Here is a 26,891-nt window from a genome sequence, read left to right as displayed (position 1 = left end):
AGGACATCTAATAAGAAGGCATCTGAACGGGCCACGCAGAGTAGCCACATCACAGCACAAAAAGATGGTTTCCTATAAGCCCCTTGCAGAGCTGGGGCTTATGACCAGCAGTGATGGGGAATTTTCAGGGGTCTCAGCAGAGACATTACAGTAGAAGCTAATATTGATTAAACACCTATTTTGTGCCAGGAACTTGGCCAAGCACTTGATGCAGACTCCAACCCTGAGGATGGTTCCATTGCCCAGAAGAGGAAACTGGGGCAGCGGTTAAGTACCTTGTTTAAGGCCCCCTGTTCATCTTGCATGTTGGTAGGAGGACACCCAAGCTCTCTTTGGGACAAAGCACCTTCATGATAGTGCCTGGCGAGGCTCTGGTCCCAGCTCGCAAGACCCACTGAGCCAGAGGAAAAGATGGTCTGACTTGAGGCCGGCAGCAGGCTTCGGTCTTTGCTAAACAGCCTCGTGCCAAGTGCTGCCAGTGGCTCAGCCCCATGCCCGAGCGGGGTGCTGGGGGCCTTCCAGCCCACGGAGCGGGAATGGCGGATGCCAGCTGGAACAGAACTTGAGAACACATTAGCAGAGTCTCACTTTCCAGGAGAACGCGACTCCGCTGCACTGAGCAAACTTCTTTGGCAGCAAGGAGGACTCTCAAGAGTCCCAGGGCCACTCAGAGAAGCCCTTTGTTTCCCAACAGCGACCCGGAAGGCGGCAGCGGTCGTGAGGCAGAAGTCGGGGGGCCTCGATGGGAACCACAGGCCTTCCAGCCCCCACAAGGGGCACAGGCTCCTCAGTGCTGAGCCGGGAGCAGAGCATCTCCCGTGTCCTCGGGAAGGGACTGGAGGCCTCAGGGTCAGCCGGGCAGACTCTTAGGGGTCAGGAGCTGCTATGAGGGGCTCATTGGAAGAATAAAGCACTTGGCTTTGGGTGGTCATTGCTGGGAAGTGGGACAGGCCCTCTGGGTCCCCAGAGCTCTCAGCAATCCCTGCCCAGGCCAGCCTCTGCCACCGCCGGCAGGTAGCAGGGTGGCCCTGACGTGGGTCCTGGTGCTGACATGCCTCAGATGGAACAAGACTTAATCGCTTTTCTAAATCCCACAACCCAGGAGTGGGAGGACACCTGGGATAAGCCTCCTATTCCCCGCAGAGTACAGATTTTCCCCATGGGAAACATCCTTCCTTCTTTCTGACCGCTGACCTCAGGCCCCGGCCAGGGGAGCAATTAGAATGCCCTCTAACAGGCCAGAAGGACCTGCCTGTGGTTAAAGGATGAGCAGGTTAATTCTGTGTGACCTGTTCAGTGACAAGAGTCAGAGGAACACACATTAGCCTCTCCCTGCAGAGAGCATCTTCCTTGAAGAAATGGTGTTTCTCTCAACTTGGGTCACGGCCCCGCAGACACAGAAAAGACGGACACTGCCCGATGCTGAAGGGTCCTGGCCACAGGGCTGGGCGTGGGGTACTCTTCCTACCTGCTGGGAAGCTGCTCACAGATGACAAGGGCAGAGTGGGGACAGGAATCTGTCCCACTCCAACTACTTGCAGGGCAGCAAGCAGCCAGGAGCAACCCTCCCAGCCCCAGAACAAGACTGTGAGCTGGGACAGAGGCTTAAAGTACAGCTGAGGAGCCAAATGAGCTCAGGGCCCCGGGCCAGAGCAACCAAGAGCCCACACTCGCCTCTCAAGCTGGGCAGTTTGTCTTTCTGCCCAGCTGGGCCTGGTTACAACAGGAGTCTCGGCAAGGGTGGGTCTGCACGTCCCCTCTGGGACAGAAGAAAGGCTGGGAGAGGGCTTCCAGTCGGCACTCCAGAACTCAGCGGTGGCTGCCCCTGAGTCTCGGCATCCACTGATTTCTAGAATGTTTGCTTGTTAGTCGGTGGACCCCATTCCAAGTGTCCAGCAGGTGGAAATCTCTCCAGAGCCAAGCTTCCCTCCCTGACTCTTACTGCGGTCATAGACGCCCTTTCTGCCAAGCCAATCCCCTCCAGCTGTCCTTGGAGGGGTGCTTATTTACTAAATGGACAAATGAAAAAATAAGCTCCTGTAAGAGCAATAAAGCCTTCCTTGAGCCTTTGTCCTAAAACTGATTTGAAACAGGAGAGCCAGGTTTTCCAGGTGAGAATTACAGGGTTTGTGGATTAGGGAGACAACCAAGCCTCCTTTATTTTTATTCTGTAAGGACTAAATTGATATTTACTTGCACAAGCCAATGGCAAAAAAGGGCAGCCGGCTCTCCGAACAGCCATTTATACACCCAAATGCGGTAGAGATATGAGTCTAAAATGGCAGGAAGAGAACTCAGGATGTGACATGTCAGAGATAAGTTCTGTGTTGTCTCAAAGAGAGTGTCCTATGGTTAGAAGTCCCTGTCCCTTGCTGGAGGGGAGACTCAGAGCCACAGAGAGGCCACAGAGTCAAGGGGACAATGGCTGACCCGGCCTCTCTCAGGAACTCCCAATACAGGCCCCCAAACGAGCTCAGAAGCAACTACACGGAAGCAGCCTGGAGCCGTGGTTGCCGCAGAGGTTGGCCAGTCTCTTAGAGGCCGTGGCATGGTAAGCACCAGGCACTGATGTGTCAACAAAAGGCTCCAAACTCCTACAGAGTTTCTCATTAGACCCTTCAGCTCTTGGTCAAACTTACACGTGTTTACCAAGGTCACAGCTCAGCAATGAACCAGATACCTCCTCATCCATCCCTTGAGGGTAGGAGAAATAAATGTTGGGTAAGAAACAACGCTGAGGACCTGAGTTATAAAAGCAAAAAGGACAATCTGTTTTGTGGCAGGGAAGACCTGCCTCATGCCCAGGGTAATTGGAGACGCACAGGACCCTGACTGCATTGGGGATTGCAGATCTGTGTACACGGGGGCTGCCAGCATTTATACCCTCTGCTTTTTGAGTCAGAAGCTGGTTCTGTCCCATCACTTTGGCAACTCAGCATGGCCAGTGGCTAAAGGTCTTCTTAGGATCCAGTACAGTTATGGGCAAGATGGAGCACCCTGGCATTTTCAACATGAAAAGCAACAAGGCTGAAATATGCTCAACCTCTTGGTTCACCCTGTGACGTTGGGCAGGAGCCAGATCCTTCCATCAGAGGCAGGGCAGCTGTAGAAGAGCATCAGGCAGCCTCTCAGAACCCCAGGAACCCTGAGGTCCCCTTGGAGGCAGGGAGTCCAGCACTCTTGGTCCCTCCAGCCCAGAAGCCGCATGTGTACTTGATGCCAGGAACAGAAACACATGTATGGGCAGATGGCCTCCCTGAAAGCATCTCCTGCTTGGGAAATGACAGCAGAGCCTCACAGGACAAGGGGTCCCGCAGAGAAATACGGAGCAGCTGAGAATGGAAAGAACAGCTAGGTTCCTAGGCAGGTATTCAGGGCAAGAGGCAGAGGTTCCCATCTCAGAGCTCACCACTGGCAAACCATAGCAGCAAAAAGGCCAACAGCTTGAACTTCAACACCATTAAGAACAGCTACCCAGCCCCAAGACTGGGACAGCAGGTGCAGTCAAAGGCTCAGCCAATACGGACCAAGGATCCCCTCAGAAGCTGCTGGTAAAGTCCAGAAATATGAGGACTTCTTTGGCCGCAGAGAGGCTCGGTCAAGATAAAGTCTACAGGACAGAGGTGAGAACAGGGTCAGGGTGAGCCAGAGAGACAGGAAGGCATCAGCCAGACTTAGGTCTCTCTTAGGTCTCCTGCTCCATTTCTCCCCACAGTCTGTGGATTCACACCGCTGCTAGGAGAATACCTGGGATTTCTGACATTCAAAAGGCGCCTTAGTATTAGCGTGCTCTGTATGCCATTGTATGGTGCATTGGTCACAACGACAAAAACTGAAGCTCAGAGTCTCTGGTGGAAAACACAAAGCACCTTCAGAAGACCTGCTCAGCCTGCACGTTCTGCAAAGAAACTGGTGCCAAGAGCCCTCCTGAGATGCAAGTGCGTGCGCGTGGTGGGTGCTAGGCGGCGCGGGAAGGTACCATTTCCAAGCTAGGTGAAAACTCAAATCAAGAGTCCTGGGGTCCTTCCTGGCGCACACTTGGCGTAAAGGTTAAGAACAGTGCTCGTGAAACTCCCAAAGAAACGCAGCGGGCTGATTGGGTTTCCACCATTATGTCGTTGACAGCAAGCAGGAGACTGGTAGTCAGGGAAGAATGACAGTTTGGGGATTCGTATGATGACAATTAGCCAAGTTCTGCTCTGCTTTTCTCTTTACAAAGAAAACTTCCCTTCTCTTTGCTCTTGGAGTGCCATGTTAGAAGAGAGACATTTCCATGGCAACCACATACACATTTAGTGATGTGTCACTAAGTTTGTGAGTGCACAAAGGCACATTAGGAGACTTTCTGAATGTGGCAAGAGAAATAGATTTTCATAATTGAATGTTGCCCTCAAGTAGAGTTTACCATTTGCTGAAAGCTGAGGCTGCAGCCAGAGATGCTAACTGCCTCGTCAGAATCGAGGCTTGACCCCAAAACCTCAGCTTTAGATGAGGGCTGTCTCTTTGAGAGGCTGCTGCCCAGAAAGGGGCCTACACAGATGGGGCACAGAGCTGGGGGGCCAGGATGGCCTCGGCAGAGGCAGGGAAAACAGATCCATCTCACTCTTGACGAGAGCCTGAAGAGAGGGAGAGCTACCTGCATGAGCACCAGACACCACCCTGATCCCTCCCCAGCACCTCATGACCCCTAGACTATCATCTGTTCTACCAAAGAGAGTACAGGAAAAGATTAGCACCAGTATCAGACAGCTTCCCTAAGAAGAACAAACTAAAAAGAATGCTGAAATCTAGAGCCAGAAGTCCCAGGTGGGTGTCCTAGTTCTGTCTCTTCCTAATCATGGAAATTCGAAAACCATTCTTTTTCTAAACCTCCATTTGTACATGGGGAATATGCTTCCTGATTACCAAATGCTTCAAGGAGGCAGCGGATGTGGAAGCATCCCTACTAAACTGCAATGCTGATAAACTATAGCACTGTTTATAAGGCGGCACTGGCTTGGCCCAGGCACCCCTAAGGGGACCTCTGCCAGATGCAGCCTGGGCTGCCAGAGCATGGCTATGTAGAAGGGGCCACCCCAACTCTGTTTGTGCCCATTGGGGCTGCTGTGGATTTACGGTGGCCTGACTCCAAGTCTCTCCAGGAGCTGGTACAGCAAGGGTGAGAGTACAGCCCTGCAACACCTCCCCAGCCCCAGAGGCTCTGATGTTGGCCTTTCTGATCCTCCCTGGCCGCACACCTACCCTAGGGTCCTAAGCCAGTCAGTACAGCAGCCAGAAGGGCTCAAATATTCAATTCTACCTACCTGCCACCCCTCCCCCAACCTCCTTATTCTCTCCATTACTCCTTCCCACTCAAACTAGACCTTGGCCTCCGTGTTTCAAGGAAAGAGAAGCCACCACTGGAAAGCAAACAAGAGAAGCTAAATTTTGCCTTTTGAGTTTCCAAGGGCCTGGGTCCTGGCAATGAGAAGTTTTCAAGAATAGTTTTGACCGCATGTGATTCACTTCACATGCTTGATTCAGAACTCAACCCCAGATGCCTCTGCCTTAGGAGAGCAGCATTGCTTCAGGGTAAGAGACAGCACCTCCATACTGGAGCCCAGTGAAGTGCCCCTTTCCCCCGTCACAGCACTCCTTTCCTGCCACCCTCACCTCCCCACCATCAGCCTAATCTATGAGCTGGGCTTGGACCTGCCTCCTTGTTCTACTTGTAACCTGTCCTCCCTGGGGTGAGGACACACTCTGCCACCATCCCAGGCTCAGGGTCTAACACTTTCCACTCACAGACACCACCTGGATCAGCCCTCCTGAGCCCACCACGTGGCCCTTCCACTGCCCACGGCACTGCCCTGTACCCTTCCCATCACACGCGTCCACCACACCGGAGAGGCTCAACCACCACTAAGGGCCAGGCCCTGGCCTGCCCAGCTGCACCTGTGAACTCTGTCCAAGTTCCCAGGCCCTGCAGCCCCTCCCTGCTCACTTCTGACGCCCCTGGTCCCAGCTCCCCTACACTGAGGCTCACCCCAGATAACTACTTTGGTTTATGCCAGAGGGGCTGGCATACTTGGCTCCAGAAGTCACCACCTCCCCTCATACTGCTGATGAGAACATAAACATTTCCACAGTTTTCTGCTGTGGAAAACTGGCGATTCCTCAATAAGTTAAACATAGAATTATCATATACCCAGTATTCCACTCTTAAAAGGACTGAAGACATATGTTCACCCAAAGATAGTACATGAATGTTCATAGCAGCATTATTCATAATAGCCAAAAGGTAGAAGTAACCCAAAAGGCCGTCAACAGGTGAATGGATAAACAATATGCGGTATATCCATTCAATGGACTATTATTCAGACAGAAAAAGAAATAAGATTGACACATGCTGCAACATGGCAGAGCCTTGAAAACATCATAAAGGCCACATATTGTATGATTCCATTTATGTAAAAGACCCAGAATAGAAAAATGCATAGAAACAGAAAGCAGCTTGGTGGTTGCCAGGGGCTGAGGTGGTGGTGGGAGATGGGACGTGGCTGCTCCGTGGGTATAGGGTTTCCACTTGGGGGGATGAAAAAGTTCCAGAATGAGACAGTGGTGATGATCACACAACACTGCGAATGCACGTAATGCTTCGGAATTGTACGCTTTAAAACGGTTAAAATGATACATGTGGGCTTCCCTGGTGGCGCAGTGGTTGAGAGTGTACCTGCTAATGCAGGGGACGCGGGTTCGAGCCCTGGTCTGGGAGGATCCCACATGCCGCGGAGCAACTGGGCCCGTGAGCCACAACTACTGAGCCTGAGCCTGTGGAGCCTGTGCTCCGCAACAAGAGAGGCCGCGGCGGTGAGAGGCCCGCGCACCGCGATGAAGGGTGGTCCCTGCTTGCCACAACTAGAGAAAGCCCTCGCGCAGAAACGAAGACCCCAACACAGCCAAAAATTTTAAAAAATAAATTAATTAATTAAAAGAAGGCTCAAAATTTAAAAAAAAAGATAAATGTTATGCGTATTCTACCTGTAATTAAAAAAAACAGTCACCACCTCACAGAGCAGTGCATGCAGTTCCTTGGTGCCCCGAGCAGCCTCTGCAGCCTTGCTAAGGCTTTGGGGTCTCCGGAGCTCCAGGACTGGAGAGGGGGTGCTGGCTTGGGCCCCCCAGGGGGCAGCACTGCAAATGTGCACAGAGTCAGGGAGTTGGACACTTTCACCTTAGCTGGTGGGGCTGCTACAACCAACATAAACACTGTATGAGGACAGGCACAGACGAAGGAACAGGAACTCACTTCAGCTTTCAGAGCCTCTCTGAGGAGGCTGAACAACCCAACCCAGGCTGCTGTTGAAAACACGGTGACCATGAGGGAGAAAGACATCACACACCTTTCAGCCCTGCGACGATAACTATAAACCTGCATTAACCAGCACTGGCCGCGTCGCACCTGTTATCCCAGGAGGATGAGCAGACCTAAATATTCAGACTGTAAGATGCTCAAACCACCATAGGAAAAGTCAGAATGATTTGGCCAAGGCGGAAAAAGCCAGGACTGCCAGGTTGCAACCAGACAGGGACTGCTTTGAACCAGAGCTTTCAGGATTTCTTCTAGATGTACGGTCCAGCCTATTTTCAATCCCAGGCTGAGGCCAGGACACAGGGTACCTCATGCAGCACTGGTGGGGCTCAGCTCTCAGGAGAAAGTCTGGAAGGGTGGCCTGGGTGAGAATGCCACTTAGACATGCCTTAGATGGCAGTTTCAGCAGGGACTTTGCCAAATGACCCTCCCTTTAGTGGTCAGGGGCTTCGTTTCAAGAGAACACTCCCATTGGAGCAGAGATGCTGGCCACAAGCTGAGAAGAACGTGGTGGGATCTGGTCACCGCTTACGGTCACAGGGAAAAGACAAAATGCATTGTCACCACTCCACAGTGTCTTCCTTTTCTCCACAGCAGTGAAGATTAAACCGTGCCTCTTCCCCCAACACGTGGCCGCCTCCTTCGCTGAGGAAGGAGCTGGCCTGTGAATCTTTAGTGTGTGGTCAGGCCGGAGGATGCACACACCCTGTTTCTAGAAAGGAGATGAAGGAAGGGCTCCCCATGTTCTGCTACAAGGCTGAGCTCACTCAGCATCAGGCCGGGAAAGAGTCACACACCGTCCTCAGGTTGGCTCTTGGGCTCTCAATTGGAAATCAAAGAGCAGACAGCTCAGAACACCGGCTCTTTTTAGCAGAGGCCCTGATATACAATCAGAAGACAAAGGGGAGAGACAGACTCTCTAATCTTCGATGCCAGCAAGGAAGGAAAGCCGAGGGGTCTGTGACCAGTGAAGGCAGTGCTCTGAAGCCAGGAGGTGGTTGAAGAAGAGAGGAAACTAAAGGCAGGCCGCTCAGGAGAGGGCACCGGGCTGCAAGCCCACACCAGCCCAGGAGCTGCGTACAGGGCTCAGCGGGCAGCCAGGCGTGGCAGAACCATTGGTGAAAGGAAAAAGGAAGCTCTCTTGGTCCCTCGGCCACCTGCCTCTATCTGCTCCCCAAATCTCCGTTCCTTCTCTAAAACACATATGCTCCTGAAGGCTCTGACCCCTGCGCCTCTCTGTCCAGGCTTTCCTCGAATGGCTTTGCGCTCAAGTCTTCAGCCCCCAGCACTCCATTCTAAATCTGCATCTCCTGTGCCATCACCGCAAACAGTCCCAAACCAGTATTTCCAACCACCTGGATTTCAAAGGCATATCATTTTTATTGTGTCTGGAATTCAACTCATCTCCCCCTCCCAGGATTTCTCACTGTCCCCACTTCCTGAGGTCCCCATTGACGCCAGGTAGAAACCTTGGCCATTCCAAACTTCGCCTTCCACATCCACACCTGGAACACCCCCCCAGATGCAGCACATGGAGCCTCTTGCTCTCCGAGGAGCCCAGTACGCCTGGTATTCTCCACATTTGCCTGAAACACCAACCTTTCCCCCAAGCTCACCTCAAGTTGATGTGACTCCCAGCCCTCTGTTCACCCCTTGATTTGGGCACCTCCATGGTGCTACAATTATATACACACACACACACCTGTCGCACCCTGCCTAGATGTGGTACTCAGGAGACAGAAGCCTCATCTTTGCATCCTCAGCATCTAGGGCATTGCCTGGCAGGCGGTAAGAACAAGGTGAGCTCTCTGGAAAAGTTGAGCTGGAATAAAACACACAAGCAGCAAGTAGTTAATATTCCTCTCGCTGTGTATCAGCTCAACTACATTATTTCGTAAGGTCTGGTTTGGACCTGTTTGACAACTAGATTTCCAACACGAATCTGCTCTGCAACTCCAGCAGTCACATGAAGGTGGTTTCTAGAACAAAAATGATGGGGGAAAAAAACAGCAGCTATAAGGAGGAAGGACTGAGGATTGTATCAAGAGAAAATGAAGGGAGAGGAAGTTGGGCCCAGGAAAGCCCCAGACCCTCTCCAAACTAAGGAATGGCATCCACCTGGGAGGGCCGGAAGAGAGGGACCCATGCAGAAATGCCTCAGCATCTAATTAAACGTTTTAGACTCTACTGCACACGAGAAAGAAAACTACGTCCCCCACGGAACCCTGATAAATGAGTCGTTTCCAACCAATCTATCACCATGGCATCTGGGCACCTCAGGAAGATGAAAATAAGACCAATACATAAATGAAAACCAATATACAAACAATCGTCTCCCCGCACAGGCCTCCAGGAAGCCACAGCTACAGCCATCTGCCAAGTTCCACCCTTGTCACTGTTTCCTGCAGCCAGAGGCCTCTGAGTAAGCATGGTTTAATGTAAGATTTAGCAACAGAAGGAAATTTCTTCTCTGAAGTTTGCCTCTCCATTAATGCTCCTACACTAAATGTCTATTGCTTGAAGCTGGAATGAAATGAGTTTGGCATGAATAGGACTTGTTCTATATGCCATGTCAGCCAAACAATTTGCTAGAAATAGTTGGGGCAGACTGACGAAAGATTGCAACTTGACACAGGTTGAGAATTCAAAGGTTTCTTGCACGGAAACAGAGCTCTCGGGGTTGGGGGGGGGGGACCGTCACTAAGCCGTGGGAAGGATACTCACACTCATCTATGGCACAGTCTCACCTCCTGCAGCTTCCACGCAGAGGTGGCCTGGGTAGATTTGATCTGATCCACCCAGAACAGCAATGCTCAGGTTCAGTAACATCCAGCACCTGGCAAGGCAGTGATGCTACGAAATTGCAGCATTGCTGCCTGAGTCTGAACACCTGGGACTGGGTTCAGTTCTTTCACTTCTTCAATATCTGTTGCCTGAGCATCTGTTACTTGATTTTAGGGCCCAAGCAGCAATGTGAAAGGCTACTCTGTTAACTGGAAAGGGGCAGAGGCAGCCATAGGAGGGAGGTTGATGGCCTTTTGGGAAATCAACTTCTGGACAAGCAAATATTTTCATTCCAGATGTTTATGTTCTGCCTGCTTCCCCCCCCAAAAATCTAGGTGGGACAGGCAAATATTTATGCAGCTAACCAATGCTTCCCTTCCTCCATGCATCCGTATGTAGTGGGAAGTGATTCTGACGCATGACACTATCAAGCTATAAAATTCCTTAAAGCCAGAGACTCATCTCTACTTTTCCTTTAGCTCACATAGCTTTCAGTGTATAACTGAGGCTCAATAGATAGTGTTTCCAAGATTCTTTCTTAAAATTTTAATAAACGTATGACTTCTCTTGATGTTAACGTTATATGTTCTTAACACTGGAAAACTGTTTTAATTGAGTCTTTTCTCTAGCTCATTTTTTTTTTCTTACCTGATCCTGGTCTAGGTCTTAATAAATATAGGAAATTTCCAACCTCTTCCAAAAGTGGGTAAAAGGGAAATATAGCCAGAAAGGAGATACAGCTTCGGTGAAGACAAAACTGCAACAGGCGAGTTCTAAAGCACAGCTGTACATTAGAATCATCTGGGAAGTGTTTAAAAATCCCAACGCTCAGGCTGTACTCCTGACCAATTAAATCAGAACCTCTGGGATAGGAACTCAGGCATCAGTATTTACTAAGTTCCCCCAGGTGATTCCAGACTGCACTCAAGGTTAGAATCCCTGTTCTAAAGATTCATGAGACCAGTTCTTTTGAATGTCTACCAAGACTATGACAATTTCTACGTTATTTCATCCCAAAGTTAAAACTCTTCTTCTAAATTATCACCCTTGAGCCCTCAGATAACATAACAGAAAGAACGTCAACCAAAGAGTCAGGAGAGGAGGTCTGGGTCAGTGCATCACAATTTAAATTGGCGGGGTCTGGAGTTGGTCACTGCCTTTGCAGGGTGTGCATTATCTGAGCTATAAAATGGGATTATGGTCCACGCCGTGTACGCCACAAGGCTGTTGTGGGGATCAGCTAAACTCTTAACGGGATGCTAGGGCTCTACTAAGAATACACACAAGGAATCTCTGATTTGATCTGTCCACGAGGGGATAGGTATTAGCCCAGTCCAGGCCCCACTGCCCTCCAAGCAGGCCCCCTGGAAATTCTCCCTGGGAGAATTTAAAAGACAACGGATGGTACAGGGGCCAGAGAGTCAGAAACCTCTTTTCTAACATGCAAGAAAACTTCAATTCCAGGGCTGACAAACCAGAATTCTGCTCCCACTGGGCCAAGTTTAAGAGCCCTTTACTCAGAGCACAGAGAATCTAATTATGCCTTAATCGAATCCAGTGCCTAATCACAGAAAATGTCTAATGTTGTTTGTCTCCCTCAGTCCCATCTGGATGGACACCACTCTGCCACCATTCTTAGTTACTCAAGGATCAATAATCAGACACAGAGCTCCTACCATGATCATAGGGTGGCTATTACACAAGACCACCTCCGAGACTACATCAGTGTGAAGTCTCTGCCCTTTACGTAGTCATACACCCCAAAAGGCCTGTATCTGAAACTGCTAGAGAAGTCTCTAAACTGAGCTATTTTTCTGTCAAAACATGAACCTTTCTCTATAAAGGGTTTCCTTATACTCTAAAGGAGCAAAATTGATTATATTTATCGGTTGTTCTCTAAAAGGTCCAGTTCTGAAAGCAAGAAACTCAAGTCTTCTTTTCCCACTGATCCTAATAATTAAAAACCAAGCCTTCTCCAGAGCTCTGTAAGGTATGTGACAGACATGGAGAATGGCTTCTGGGAGAGTTGGAAAGGAGGAAGATTTGCTGATTTACGTCAAGAACACAAGTACAGAAAAACAAAAAAGGTGCCAAAATGTCTTCCCAGGAGATCCGCATTTACTTGGCAAAGTTTAGGTTTAACCTCTTAAAAGCTCATTCCAGGAATGAAAATGGGGGAGAGGGATCTTAAATAAGAGATTTGTAACTTTAATTCAACACTCCCACCCACCCCAAGTGACACAAGTGAAATTAAAGACGGCCTTTGCAATGAAACACTACATTTACTTCGTACTGAACTTTCCTGACTGAGGGAAGATAGGCGATCAGATCCCACAGAATAGTCCTTGGAAATCCTTCAGCCATATATATTTAGCTTCCGTCTGACCAGTAATCAGCTATTTGGACTATACAAATAGTTTTTTTTTTAATGTGGGGATTTACAAACAAAGTTTTAAAAAGTAATCATTACACTTAAGGTAGGGAGACCAGAGAAAATATTTGACAGATTAAAAAATCCTGAAAGCCGCACTAATGGAGACTGCTGGAACATCACAGATATCAGCAAATATTTCTTCTAACACCTAAAAGCAGATGAGCAAAAAATGCACAAATAGTTTAAGATGACATCAACCAGAAATTAAGATACCCTTTGAGAATTACTGTATCTATTCAGGATATAATTTCAACAAAAAATTATATTTCATGCATCCAATACCAATTACCAAAAATAAACAGGAATCTTTAAATATCTAATCTATACCAAAATATGCACAGTAAAGTTTGTGCACTTGATTCAGGAGTCTTCAGAGACTTACTCAAGGTCTACTTATTTGTACTTTATATATAATGCTAACAAGCTAGACTGAATGGTTTCCTAGCCATCTGCAGGTTAGAAAATAGCAAAATAGGAAGAGTAGCGAACAAAGCAGCCAGAGGCGGGTATCCTGACAGCCAAAAGAAGTGACAGCTGACAGCCTAACAGAAAGAGGGGAGAAAAACTGCTTAAAAGCAGATGAATCTAGAATCTCAAAAAAGTAGCATTCACAATGTTTGGCATAACATTTTTACAAATGACTAGTGTTACATGAAGTTGTAGGAAAATGTGACCCATAACCACGAGAGAAAACAGTCAACAGGGACAGACCCAATGATGACAAAGATGTTGGCAAAAAAAGACTTTTTGAAAAGCTATTACAAATACGCCTTAGGACTTAAAAGAAAATCTGGAAACAATGCGTGAACAGATGTGAAACATTGGAGAGCCCAAAACAATGAAAAAGGCTCAAATGGAAATTCTAGAAGTAAAAAAATACCTGAAAATTAAAAATTCACTGGGTGGGCTTAACAACAGATTAGATATTACAAAAGAAAAGTTCAGTGAAATTGAAGATGGGTTAATATAAATTATCCACACCAAAGCACAGAGATAAAGATTGAAAAGAAAATGAACACAGACTTAGTGACTTCTAGGAAAATATCAAGCAAATTAACTTATATGTAAGTTGAGTTCTAGAAGAAAGACAGATTAGGGTAGGAAAAATATTGAAGAAATATGGGCCAAAATTTTTCCAAACTTGAAGAAAAATATCAACCTATAGACACAAGAATCTCAACAAGCCCCAAGAAGGATAAACAATCACATCCACATTTAGGCACAGCATAGTCAAATGACTTAAAACTAAAGAGAGAATCTTAATAGCATCCAATGCGAAGGGAAAGACATTACGTGCAGGGGAATATACTCTAATCTCTTATCAGAAACAACGCAAGTTACAAGACAATGGGTCTTTCATGTAAAGAAAGTGAGGAAAAGTCAACTTAAAATTCTATATCAAGCAAAAATACCCTTTTAAAAGGAGGGCAAAATAGAGACACTTTCAGAAAACAAAAGCTGCAAGCATTTGTCACCAGTAGACCTACACTAAAAGAAATGTTCAGAGGAATTCAATTTATAGGTTCAAGGCAAATCCAATCAGAATCCCAGCAGGATTTGTCATAGAAACTGACATGCTTATTCTCAAATGTAGGCAGAAATGCAAAGGACTTATAATAACTAAAGCCATTTTGAAAAAGAAGTTCAAAGTTGGAGAAATCATGCGACCTGTTTTTAAGACTTACTATAAAGCCCCAGCATCAAGTCAGTATGAATTGAAACAAGGACCTACTGTATAGCACAGGGAACTATAGTCAATATCTTATAATAACCTGTAATGGAAAAGAATCTGAAAAAGGTTATATATATATATATATATATATATATATATCACTTTGCTGTACACCTGAAACTAACACAACATTGTAAATCAACTATACTTCAATAAAAAACTTTAAAAAACCCAAAAAACCCCAGGAAACAAATAGCAAGATGGTTGGCTTATTACTCAGCCATAAAAAAGAACAAAATAATGCCATTTGCAGCAACATGGATGGACCTAGAGATTGTCATACTAAGTGAAGTCAGACACAGAAAGACAAATATCATATGATATCACTTATATGTGGAATCTAAAAAAAGGGTACAAATGAACTTATTTACAAAACAGGAGTAGAGTCACAGATCTAGAAAAACAAACTTATGCGTATCAGGGGATAAGGTGTGGGGGGGCAGATAAATTGGGAGATTGAGATTAACATATACACACTACTATATACAAAATAGGTAACTAATAAGAACCTACTGTATAGCACAGGGAACTCTACTCAATACTCTATAATGGCCTATATGGGAAAAGAATCTAAAAGAAGAGTGGAAATATGTATATGTATAACTGATTCACTTTGCTGTACACCTGACAGTAACACAACATTGTAAATCAACTATACTCCAATAAAATATTTTTAATTAAAAAAATAAAAAATTAATGATACAAAAAAATGAACGAGAACTCTAAAAAAAACACGGTTAGCTCAAACACACTCATACTAATAATTACACTAAAAAAAAAATAGTATGAATTGGCATAAAGACAAATCAATAGAACAGAAGTGTCCAGAAATACAGCTACATACATATAGTAAATTAAGCTAACATGGCATCAAAGCAATTCAATGGGGAAAAGAAAGCTTTTTCAACAAATGGTGCTAAACAACTGGATATTTAAATGAAAATAAAGAACCTCAACCCCTACCTCACACCATATACAGAAATTAATTTGAAGCAGATGAGAGACCTAAATGTAAAAACTAAAATGATAAAGCTTCTGGAATTAAAAGGATACTATCTTCATGACCTTGGGGTAGACAAAGAATTCTTTATTTAAAGTACACACAAAAGCACTAACCATAAAAGAAAACATTGATACACTGGACTTCATCAAAATTTAAAACTTCTGCTCTTTGACTGACACTATTAAGAAAATGAAAAGACAAACCATAGAGTATGAGTATATACATCTGACAAAGGACATATCCAAAATGAGCAAAGGATTTCTAAAATTCAATAAGATAATAAACACTCAATTTTTTTTAATTTAAAAAAGGGGGGCAAAAGATCTGAACAGAGACTTAAAAGAAAGATAAAGAAATGGCAGATAAACATATGAAAAGATGTTCAATATCAATAGTTAAAAGGGAAACAAAAATTAAAACCACAACTAAGGGGACTTCCCTGGTGGCACAGTGGTTAAGAAAGCTGCCTGCCAATGCAGGGGACACGGGTTCAAGCCCTGGTCCAGGAAGATCCCACATGCCGCAGAGCAACTAAGCCTGTGCACCACAACTACTGAGCCTGTGCACCACAACTACTGAGCCTGTGTGCCACAACTACTGAAGCCCATGAACCTAGAGCCCATGCTCCACAACAAGAGAAGCCCATGCACCACAACGAAGAGTAGCCCCTGCTTGCCACAACTAGAGAAAGCCTGCATGCAGCAACGAAGACCCAGCACAGACAAAACTAAAAATTAATTAATTAATTTTTAAAAACCACACACACACAATTAAGGGACTTCCATGGTGGTCCAGTGGGTAAGACTCTACGTTCCCAATGCAGGGGTTCTGGGTTCGATCCCTGGTCAGGGAACTAGATCCTGCATGCATGTCGCAACTAAGAGTCTGCATGCCGCAACTAAGAAGTCCTCATGCCACAACTAAAGATCCTGCACGCCACAATGAAGATCCGGCATGCCGCAACTAAGACCCAGCCCAGCCAAAATAAATGAATGAATGAATAAATAAATAAATATATTTTTTAAAACACCACAATTAAATATCACTACACATCAAATATCATGGCTAAACCTAAAAATGTGGACAATACCAAGTGTTGATGGAAATGCAGAACTCTCAACACTTTGCTGGTGGGTCTAACTACTTGGGAAAAGTGTTTCCAGTTTCTTATAAAGTTAAACATACATTTACTCTATGAGCCAGCAATTATACTCCTAGATATTGACACAAAAGAAATGAAAATATACCTACATAAAGAATTGTGCATAAAATGTTCATAACAGCTTGATAGCCAAACACTGGAAACAACCAAAAAGTCCAACCACAGGTGAATGGATAAACAAATTGTGGGATATTCATACAACAGAATACATCTCAAAAATGAAAAGGAATGAAACACTGATACACACAACATGAATGAATTTCAAAAACATTAGCCTCAGTGAAAGAAGCTTTGAGCAGAATAGCATATATTGTACTACTCCATTTAGTTGAAGTTCTAGAACAGGTGAAACTAATCTCTGGCAACAAATCAAAACAGTGATCGGGGGTGGATGATGGGAGACTGCTTGGGAAGGAGCAGAGGGAACTTTCTCAGATGATGGGAATGTTCTATATCTTCGTAGGGGTGTGGTTTATACGGTTTTCTGCAATTGAGCAAACTTTGTATTTAAGATCTGTGCATTTCCCTATATGTAAGTTATACTGAAATAAATAGGTAGCACCTGCATCACAGGGTTGTTGTAAAAAAAATAAGATGAGAACACAAAACACAGTCATTGAGAGGCCGGCAGTCTTACCTAAATGACTCATCAGGCCCTATGGGACATGCTGTATTGCACAGTGGATTTTATGGTGACCCCAAGTCATGGCAGAGGTGGAACGAGGGGAGAAGAATATACTATTATTCAGCCACTGAAAATGGTTGTTATTTAGTGAAAGGTATTTGCCTAAAAGTTTCGCCCGTAGAGCAGCTGACTCCCAGAGCATGCCAGGTGAGAGCATATCTATTTAGGACACTAATCGATACGCCCAAGTTTCTTCTGTAAAAGTTATCACTCTGGTAGTGCACTAAAACAGACGGACAACCTCCCTAGTCTTAGCCTGTAATTAACGAAAATTCAGAGTTAAGAGACATACTCAGACCCCCTTGTGAGTAAGAGCTGTTCTGACCACCTGCCTATTGAGTTTGGAGAGCCCTCAACCCAAATCTTAGAAAACAGCCTTCTCAAGGGAAGAAATACCTACAGCTGGACCACCACACTGAGGCCACAGACTGCAGCTATGGTCTCCGTGGCTTCAGTTCTCTTTGGGGATGGAGACACCAAAAAACAGGTCTGACAGCGATCTCAGCCACACCCTGCATTTAAGAGAAACAAAACCATACTGCCTTGGCTATTAACTAGCCCCCAGAGCCTAGTGGGGGTGAAAGAGGGAAGGGGAGTGGGACTGAGGTCCTCGAGTCCTCAGAAGTCCTTAAGGAATCTCCAGTTTTTTTCTTACCATCATCTGCCATGAGAATACAGAGCTTAAAAAGTCTGTTGTTTTCCCCAAATTATGCAAATACTTGTGCATAAGGCCTTGGCCCCAGGTTAGTGGGAAATCAAGAACCAGAGCTTATTTGAACGAGGGTGGTCTTTTTGGACTGCAGATGCACAGAACTGGAATAATAATAATCCTCGGTCCATGACATTCATCCCTGCTCCAAGTATGGCCCCTCTTTTAAAGTTAATGTAATAAATGCCCATTATGCTCTCCTGAATCCTGTCCATAATACCCTTGTTAAGTCTTTCCTGACCTGGCTAAAGAAAGCAAGGCAGCGAGAGAATTTCCTGAAGTCTCCATCACCTCCCTTAGTGCAGACTTGACTTAGGATGCAGACTCAGGCACCTTCCCCACGCCAGAGACAGTACCCACAGGCTCGTTGCCCACCTAGATTACCAAACAGCTTCCCTGCGTGGGGCTTTCCAATCTGCGAGCCTGATTTATTTTCTTCAGTAAGAGAAAAGACGTGAGTCCTTTGAGCAAAGTATGCCTGATATATATCACAATATTTATTTTTTGGTGGAGTAATGGATCAGTCTTCGGGAAAAGCTAGAGAAAAGGCATTTCTTGGGCTCAGATGTAAATCAGTCACTCTGAAAACTGCAGGGTAATCTATGTTCTTACCCGCCCTGCTAACTACAGTGTGAAATAAGCAGCTGACTTTTAAAAGTCATTGTACTATTTGTTTCTGAAGCTAACACTAAAGACAGAGTTAAGGATGTGAGGCCTGAGAAGCAATTGCTCTTGGAATGCCTGCACCAAGTCCCTAAAATTGTGGTGCAGCTCACAATGAAAGCAGAGATTCACCCAACCTGTGGGTGTTAAGTCATACACCTGGTGGGGACAAGGTCTAAGCTTTGGTCTACTTGCAGTGCTCAGTTCTAAGGAAGAAGAATGAAGTGTATAGCTGGGCTTATGATGTAAGGGTCTCCCAAGGGACCTGTCTGGTTACTATAGGGCAATCTTCCCGTCTATATTAAATGTATCATAGAGCAGGACAAGAGAGAAACTGAAGGACAAGGGGGAAAAATCTTCAGTGGATTTTCAACTGAAACAGAGCTCTTCGAAGGAAAGCTATTTAAATCTGAGGTGCTCCTAATATTAATTATCCTGAACATCTCACAGCCTCAGATTCACATGCTACAAAGAACACAAAGCCTTTTAATTTTTCTACCTGTCCCTGGGACTAGCAGCGATAAATCAGATATACAGAGAAACCACACATGACTAACGAACCAGCCCGTTAATGGGGAGCAAAGACCATTTGCCAAGATGACTTATTCAGACATAGTCACACATCACAACGAGCAATATCCTGGAGGCTTAACACAGCAGACATGGAAGGCAAGAGCTGGGGCACTCCCTGCCAAGTCTCAGAGACTCCAGGGTGATTCGGGCATCCTCCAGATGCCTGCTATCCAGGCATGAAAGATTCTACTCACGGCTGCCACCTCTCCAGTCCCTTTAAGTTAGACTTGCACTTGGAAAATTACTGCAACTTCTAAAAGGCTTCTTGGGTCACAGAGCCAAGCCCCCAAACCTTGCTGTGGCCCCTACTCTACGACTCTTAGAATTCCATGTACCCTCAGGAAGAAGACCCAGCTCCTGCCACCAGTAACCTTAACTGTTAGTTTATAGGTCTTTCCTGTAGCCACTCCGGGCTCCAACTGAGTATCTGGGCTCCAACTAAGCGTCATATCCTATTCTAGGTGCTTGGGCAGATCCATAAACAGAACAGTAAACAGGTGGGAGCGAGGGAGAGAAAAGGCTCCCCTAAATGCCAGTCTCTTCATTTTACCACGAAAACTGAGGCCCAGTGATAAACAGGAATTTCCCCCTGAGACCAGGGTTGATGGCATGGCTAGGACTTGAACCCAGGCTGGACACTCAGGGCGACTGCCACATACAGCAGTGCATAAGGGCACTGGGCAGAGGGGACGGGGATGGGGGTAAAATTCAATCCACATTCTTCCTATGGGCTAGGGGCAGCCCCACTCCAGTGCTATGTTCTCACAGCCCTACTCTGCCCAATTCCCTTTAACAAAAGCTCCCTTCACTGAAGGGACAACTTCCAGATCAGCAACCTACCATCATTAGTAGGACACAACGTAGTGTGAAACCTTTCACTGGGATGTAACCCTGACAAGCTATTCACTCCCAACTCTTGTCATGTGTGAGAAAAGTCTATTGAACTTGAAGAGAAACCCACCTATGACCAAGGTCCCCTAAAATAATTATCACAATAATTTCCTATATAATCATCAGATCTGAAAGGAAAGGCTGCTAGCAAGCCGTTTTTCATTCTCACCAGTCCCTTTACTCTCCATGATCCCAAGATGAGGACCTGTCACTGTTCAATCCCATCTCTAAAGTTCAATATGGGTGAGAGGAATACTTAACTTAATCAACTGTGTGAATATCTACTCTTGACTAGGTGCTAGGGATACAACAGTGAACACCATCACCATCATCAACAACAACACAACATTTTCCCTTACTTCATGGAACTAAGACATGCCGAAAACAGCTGGGAAAAGCCCAGCTGCTATGGAGTCCCTGGCCAGACTGGCAGTCTACTTAGGGGCCAGGTCTGGAAGCAAGAATTTGTGACCAGCCTCTTCCCCCCTCTCTCATTCCATTTTACAGAAGGAAAAATAAGGTCCGGGAAGGAGAGGAGGTGGCTTGTCCAAAGTCAGACAGTTGAGCTGAGACTCGAATCAATGTCCTCCGGGTTACCCTTTCCACCACACTGCCTCCTCCAAGGTTCCAAAATTGCGAACTGAGAAGAAAACGTTGGTTCTAGTGACAGATTGTTTCCTGATGTGTCTACACCCAGAACATGCAGCTTCAGCCCATCTTATCAGCAGAGACCTTGAGCCCATGTCCATCTCTCAAACTAGAATGTTCATAAGTATGCTTCATTGATCTAGAGCCCAAGTGTCCAGCCTTTATTCACTCTCATTTATCACCCTCTCTGAATCTCGAAGTTTACTTTCGCTTTAAAAACCTCATCTTATAAGAACAGAGCCCTTTTTATCTGATGCTAGCTGTCCCTCTGCTCCTGGGGTCTAATCAATCCACGTCTGGAAAAAAAACAAGCCAGAGAGGAAAGCAACAGTCCCTTTTATGAAAACAGGCACCTTTCTAAAATGATCTACCCATGGGCATGGCACAGATAGAAATTTAAATGAGAAGGAAATAAAGACATCCTCCAGCAATTGTCAACTGCATTCCTCATCAGGTGGGACACCAGGGAAGTTAACTCTGTGTTAACAGCTAAAACAAACACTCTGCCCCACATTTTTTCAGGTTGTTTGGGGACCGGGGGAGGTCCAAACTCAAGAAGCCTGAAGAGAAAATGGGCTTCAAAATATAATAGTGTATATAGTCCCGTCCCCTCCATTCTGAGGAGCTTAACGTCTTCAAGATAGTAAGAGGGGGCTCATTGAACAACTGCAGGTATAGACAAGCAGGCTTCCAGCTACTACCAGGGGTGTACAGCGATGCCAGATAGAAAGATCCAGACATCTGGCAACCAACACAGACCTCCACCCATTGTGTTACTTTACATCCACCTGCAAAGAAGAGTCCCCACACCTCCCACCACCCCCAGCCTCTGCCCACAGGGAGGTTCTCTTTGTATTGAGGGGCAGAACCTGGTCCCCCGCTAGACAGCCCACCCTCCTTCCCACATGGCTCCCAACCGCAGGCTCTCAGAAATGGGTCCCATATCTAGATGCAAATGCAGAAAGCACCTTTTGAAGAGGGCAGTAGGTAACTCTTAATCCTTTGGGGCATCCTTTTAAAGATCTGATGGCAGCTCTACACCCCGTGAAAAACTGCATGCATATAGTTTAAATGTAATTTCACTGCGGGTTACTGCTCTCCAAGGAGGTCTGAAAGGGTTAATGTTTTCAGAGGCAGCTTTAGGAAAGGGAGCTGGGGTGGTTCAGGTGCGTATTCAACAACACAGCTCCTTAAACAGTGGGGGAGAAATGATGCCCCTTTCTTAGCTACTGCAAGTTCCAGGCTTCAATTAACCTTTGGGATTTCAACAAGGATTTGGAAACTGAGAGTGTGTGCTTGCACACGGGAAACAAGGACTCGTCTTTGTGGTTTCCTCTACTGACATCACAAAATGTCCAGTGATTGCTAGTTAAGATAGAGTCTCCTTAGCATAGAAGGCTGAGTAACAACAGCAGAGATAAGTAGGGAGAGGTGGGCGTTGGGAGACAGGATATACTGGACAAGGAGAGGAGGACAGCTAAGCTCTCCACTGGCTCTGAGCAGGTCTGGACAGGGCAGGTCCTGACTCTTGCTGCCTGCTCTCCCTGGAAATCACGGCAGACTTGCTGACTGCTCTGCAGCAAACCAAGAAGTCCAGGCAGAAGCAGTCCTTTCATTCTGGGTCCACGGGGATGGGGGGAGCATCCTCTCCTTTCTAGGGAGGAGACCCTGGCCCACTGCTTGCCCACAGCCCCCTCGTGGCCCGGGGGTGTCACTGCAGCCCCCTCTGCAGTGCTGGGCAAAAACCTTGCGCAGGCGGCTCCAACAGTAGGCAGCTCTAACAGGGACTGAGCAGAACATTTAGTTATCAGTGGTGGCTTGGCAACTGTCTTCAAGCCACGGTGAGGCTGCGTTTGCTTTTGGTTTCTTAAATTAAGACTAAGATTCAGACTCAAAGTGACCCTTCTAACCCCTCTCTGGTACAATCCCTACAGGGAACAAGTCCAAGACCTGCTACATTAAGCCAATAACCTCAGAGCTTCTGTAACATTACCACCGCCTTAGGGATCATTGCTCCTTGCATCACACGCAATTACGTACAGTTGTTCCAAAGCTCAATAGAAACAGTTATCAAGAATGCACAACATCCTCTGGCTTGTAGGTTGCTGGCTAGACTGCAAAATACTTGCAGGTCACCAAATACCTCCCAAATCCTGGCTTTCCAGGTGTAGATCCTAAAGGGGGTTGGGAGATGTCACAATTTAAAGACACACAGTGAGAAACAACATGGCTCTTGGCCCCTTCAAACAGAAAGGGTGTCCATTAATAAGCCTAACTAGCAACTCCACAAAAATCTTATTAACATCTCCACAAAGGGAGGGAGCAGGCCCCACCTGGGCTGAGGACTGGACTGGAAAGACCAGAGTCTGGGGGTGGGGGAAAGTTGGTCCAGTGGTTCAGCTACCATCGGGGGTGCGGATGATTAACTGAACCCGGTAGTGGAAAACTGTGCAGGCAGGAGTGAAGGTGGGAAGTTTGGGAGGAGGGAGGAGGGTATAGAGTGTGCCTGGAGGACCTAGAGTAGACCAGGGAGCCCGGGAGTGACTGGGCCCAGGGGAAATGGATGGGAAGCACAAGAGGGTCTTTTCTTTTGTGCGGGGAGAAGAGTCCTTACCTCCTTGATTTTCTCCCGCTGGCTTTGAACTAGGCTCTGGGGCTCCTTACTCTCGTCGGCCCTAGTGCCCAGGACCGGGTGGCGGAGGCGGCTTCGGAAGGCGTTGAAGTCAAAGCTAGAGGAGATGCTCCCCTCCTGCGGTCTGAGGGCCGTGGCGCTGCTGCCCCGGGCCGCCGTGGCCTCCTCCCGCGGCCCGGTGGGGCGGGTGCGCCGCAGCCACCCTTTCCTGCGGCGGAGACTGGCTTGGCTCCTGGGGTCGTCCTCACCCGGGGCTGGAGCCGCGGGGGCCGGGTTCGGAGGCGACTCCTGCTCGCGGGTCAGGGGGTGGCCGGCGACTTGCGCCACTGCCTCCAGGCCGGGCTGCTGGGTCCGGGGGGCCAGGAAGAGGCGCTTGAGGCGAGAGGAGTTGGGCAGCAGGAACAGGGCCCCGAAGCACAGGGTGACGAGGCCGGAGAGGAAGAGAAGGAAGAGGAACTTCTGCGGCAGCCGCAGCCCCCACGGGGAGGCCGGGACGAAGCCGGGCACTTTCCTCATGAGCATCGTTGCCGGACACGGGGCTGGGGACAGTCAGATCCGGCCGGGCCCCTGAGGCCCTGGGAGTCCAGGCACTTGTCAGCAGGGGGCTCGGCGAGGGGAGGTCGTCGAGGGGCGCCGCCCGGGGTGGGGGCCCCTGAGAGTTTCGCCCTGCGGGGGCTGCTCCTGAAGTTCAGGGAGTTTGGAGCGAGTCCTCCCGCGCCGGGACGGGGGAGCAGCAGCCTCGGCGGGGCCCGGGCGAGCGAGGCGGTACGGCTCGGGGCCCGGGCCCGCAGGGGTCGACCGCGCGCCGCAGCCTTCCCTCCGGCCGCCGCGCGGCCCCTCCTCGCAGCGGCCGGAGCCCGCGGGGCCCGCGCTTTCCCGCGCTGCGGCGGCCGCCGGGGCCGTCACATGCCGTCCGCGGCGCCCAGGCTGTCGGCGCGGAGGGGCGCACGCAGGCCTCGTCCCCGCTCCGAGCCGCCCTCAGCCCCTCGGCCCAAAGTTTTGGCCTCAGAAGCAGTTTCCAGAGGGGGTCGGCTCCGGGGGAGAGGTGGCGGCGGGGCCGGCGTGTCAGCTGCGCTCCGAGAGCGCGCCGGCCCGGCCGGGTCGCGACAGTGCCGGGGCTTGGCTATAGGGACACGTCTACAACTTTGCTCCGCCGCAGAGCGGGCTCCGGGGAGAGAGGGCAGGCACTTCTGAGCTTGCGGAGCAGGGTCTTCCCGGGCCCCCGGGAGCGGAGGGATGCCGGGCCCCCTGTCTGGAGCCCGGCGCCTTTCGCGACCAGCCGCGGCGGGGCGGCTGCAGCTGCGCCCGGGAGTGCGGGCTCCCGCCCAGCCAACTCGGTAGGGCTCCGGGTTCCTGCTGGGATCACCTGTTCCCGGTCCCCGCCGGCTCCGCGGAGCGCGCAGTCCCGGCTGCGCCTCCCCAGCCGCAGCTGGCGTCCTCACCGCGGCCGCTCCAGACGGGCCGCTGCCGCCGTAGACTGAGCCGCCGCGCCGCCGCCGCTGCCGAGCCTGCGCCCCACAGGCGCGCACACCACCCGAACGCCCCCGCCGCTGCCGCGGCAGCTCGGGTTTTCACTGAGACAGCACCCGCGGCCCCGCCTCCCGCCGGGCCACGCCCTCGGGCCACGCCCACTGCGCGCCCCGTGGTCCACCTCCGCCGCGGCGCTGTAGCCCGGCCAATGGCCTCGCGGCTGGGGTAGGGAGTGCGGGGGCCAAAGCCCGGGTGGGGAGAGGAGCTGGGACTCCAAGCCACGCCCCCTCCCTCGAAGGGCCAGCGCCGCGCACACTCCCCCCCATCCCGCCAGCACCAATGGTCCAGCTGCGCGGGGTTGGCGGGGGTGGAGAGAGGAGCGAGGTCATTGGCTGCCTCGGAGGGATCCCCGTTGGGCCGCAGTCGTCCATTGGTTAGTGCCCAGCATTCGCTGGACTGGGAGCGACCGAGACGTCCCCCGTACCCCCAACCCTCGCCGCTCCGGTTGTTGGTCCCCTAGAGGGGGCAGGAGATCCAGCTTGTCTGGAGGGCTCTGGCGGTCTTTCGGTAACCTCACTCACCCCTCAGTGCCAGTCCAGGATTGGCAGGGGGCGGGGGCCTGCCCAGGGGCCCCGAGAGCTTCCGCGGGAGCCGCGGTGGTGCTGCTGTGGCACGCTGTGAGGACGGGCTGGGCCTGGCTAAGGCAGTGTTTCCACTGCACCCCCCGCAGACCACAGCTCTGCCTTCCTTTGCCTACGGGCCCCAAACCAGGCCTGGGCCCCTGGGTGGGGCAGGGAGGGATGCTAAGCACAGTGGTTTGAGTGCAAGGAAGGAGAAGGAACCTTGGTCGAGTGCGTAGAAGACCACACACAGCATGTGACATGCGTACCCAGATGCCTGCGTGTTTATGTGCACATGTGTGCTTCTATGCGTAGCTCCAGATGCACTCAGAGACTGCATGTGGGTGTGTACCTGCACACAAACATACACTTAATTTAGGTATGTGATTATACCAAAGCACTTAAGTATAAGTGATTATACCAAAGCACATGTAATACATATTAGTACAAATATTGACATGTACACACATCCCACAGACACTCACACAACAGATAGGTCCAAACACACGTACACACTGCCAGGCGTATATTCCCAGACACAGATGTGTCTCGACCTCAAGGCCCTCACACTTTCCTCCTTAGACTCAAGTCTCTCTGTGCCTTCCCCTCCTATTAAACCCAAGGCAAAGAAACATTGTGCTGTGTGGGTCTTTCACGCAAAACACTTTATAGAGACAAATAACAGCAGAGGGAGAGACAAATTAAGAGGTGTAATAGGCAAGAGGGAAAATATCTGCTTTCAGCTGCAATTTAAAATGAAATGCAGCGTTGATGAGACAGAAAATACTGCAGGGAGGCCTTTCCGACAGAAGAAGCGGCCCAGACGGGCTCTCGTAAATCTTGCTTATTCCCTGAGGCCTGTTACCCTTGGCCGTTGGGACTCAGACATCCTTCTGCCTCTGGCCAGGCCACTGACAGCAGACCCTCCCCTGATGTTTAAATACCCTTGGCATGTAAATTTCTTTCAATTGAGAATAAAAGATAGCTCTGGGTAACAGGTGCAAATATTTTGGTCACTGGAGATGACTCGTCCCTCCCAACCCCACAAGCACACCTGGCTTAAATGTAAAATTCTAATTTAGATGTTTCAGTCTCTCCTGAGTTTGATTGGCGGCACTCAGTTCCCTGAAACCAGCTGTGAACATCAGAGACAAGCATGTGGTCCACTTGGGTGCAGGAGCCCAGAGACCTGGTCTGGCTTCTTCCAATCTCCAACGCCCAAGAATCTCCCTTCCGGAACCCACCTTGGGAAGGGGGAGGCTTGTCTTTGGAGAACTAGGCAGGAACCCAGCAGGCATTGGAGGCACCGCACATCATTCCACATGGAGAGTGTAAGGGAATCACTGTTCAGTCCCCTGAGAAGGGAGGACCCAGGAGAAGGGGAGGAAGGCAAGGCAGAGTCTCAGAAGGCTGTATCTGTTTGAACTGGATCCTCACTGTGATTGTGACACCTAGACCAGTCTCTGGATTGCTGGTGAGCCAGGGTAGAAAGTGAGGCCGCATCAGGATTCCACAGATTCAGCCTACAAAAACC

The 26,891-nt window shown here is 48.8% G+C and overlaps 1 protein-coding gene across 2 annotated transcripts in view; it reads right to left on the bottom strand.

The window, feature by feature from the left end:
• Positions 1-24,831, bottom strand: part of MAN1C1 (mannosidase alpha class 1C member 1) — a 132,396-nt gene extending 107,565 nt beyond the window's left edge. Inside the window, exon 1 of one of the 2 annotated variants that reach the window (XM_067724726.1) lies at positions 23,250-24,831. In XM_067724726.1, coding sequence (XP_067580827.1) covers positions 23,250-23,789 — 540 coding nt within the window. In that variant the 5' untranslated portion in view covers positions 23,790-24,831. Of the gene's footprint in view, positions 1-9,053; positions 9,075-23,249 lie in introns of those variants that run through there. The other variant, XM_067724727.1, reaches the window with a different exon arrangement.
• Positions 24,832-26,891: the final 2,060 nt, after the last annotated feature.

The sequence above is a fragment of the Pseudorca crassidens genome, chromosome 2, assembly GCF_039906515.1.
Source record: "Pseudorca crassidens isolate mPseCra1 chromosome 2, mPseCra1.hap1, whole genome shotgun sequence".
NCBI classification, from domain to species: Eukaryota; Metazoa; Chordata; class Mammalia; order Artiodactyla; family Delphinidae; genus Pseudorca; species Pseudorca crassidens.
This window is presented reverse-complemented; position numbering and strand designations above follow the sequence as displayed.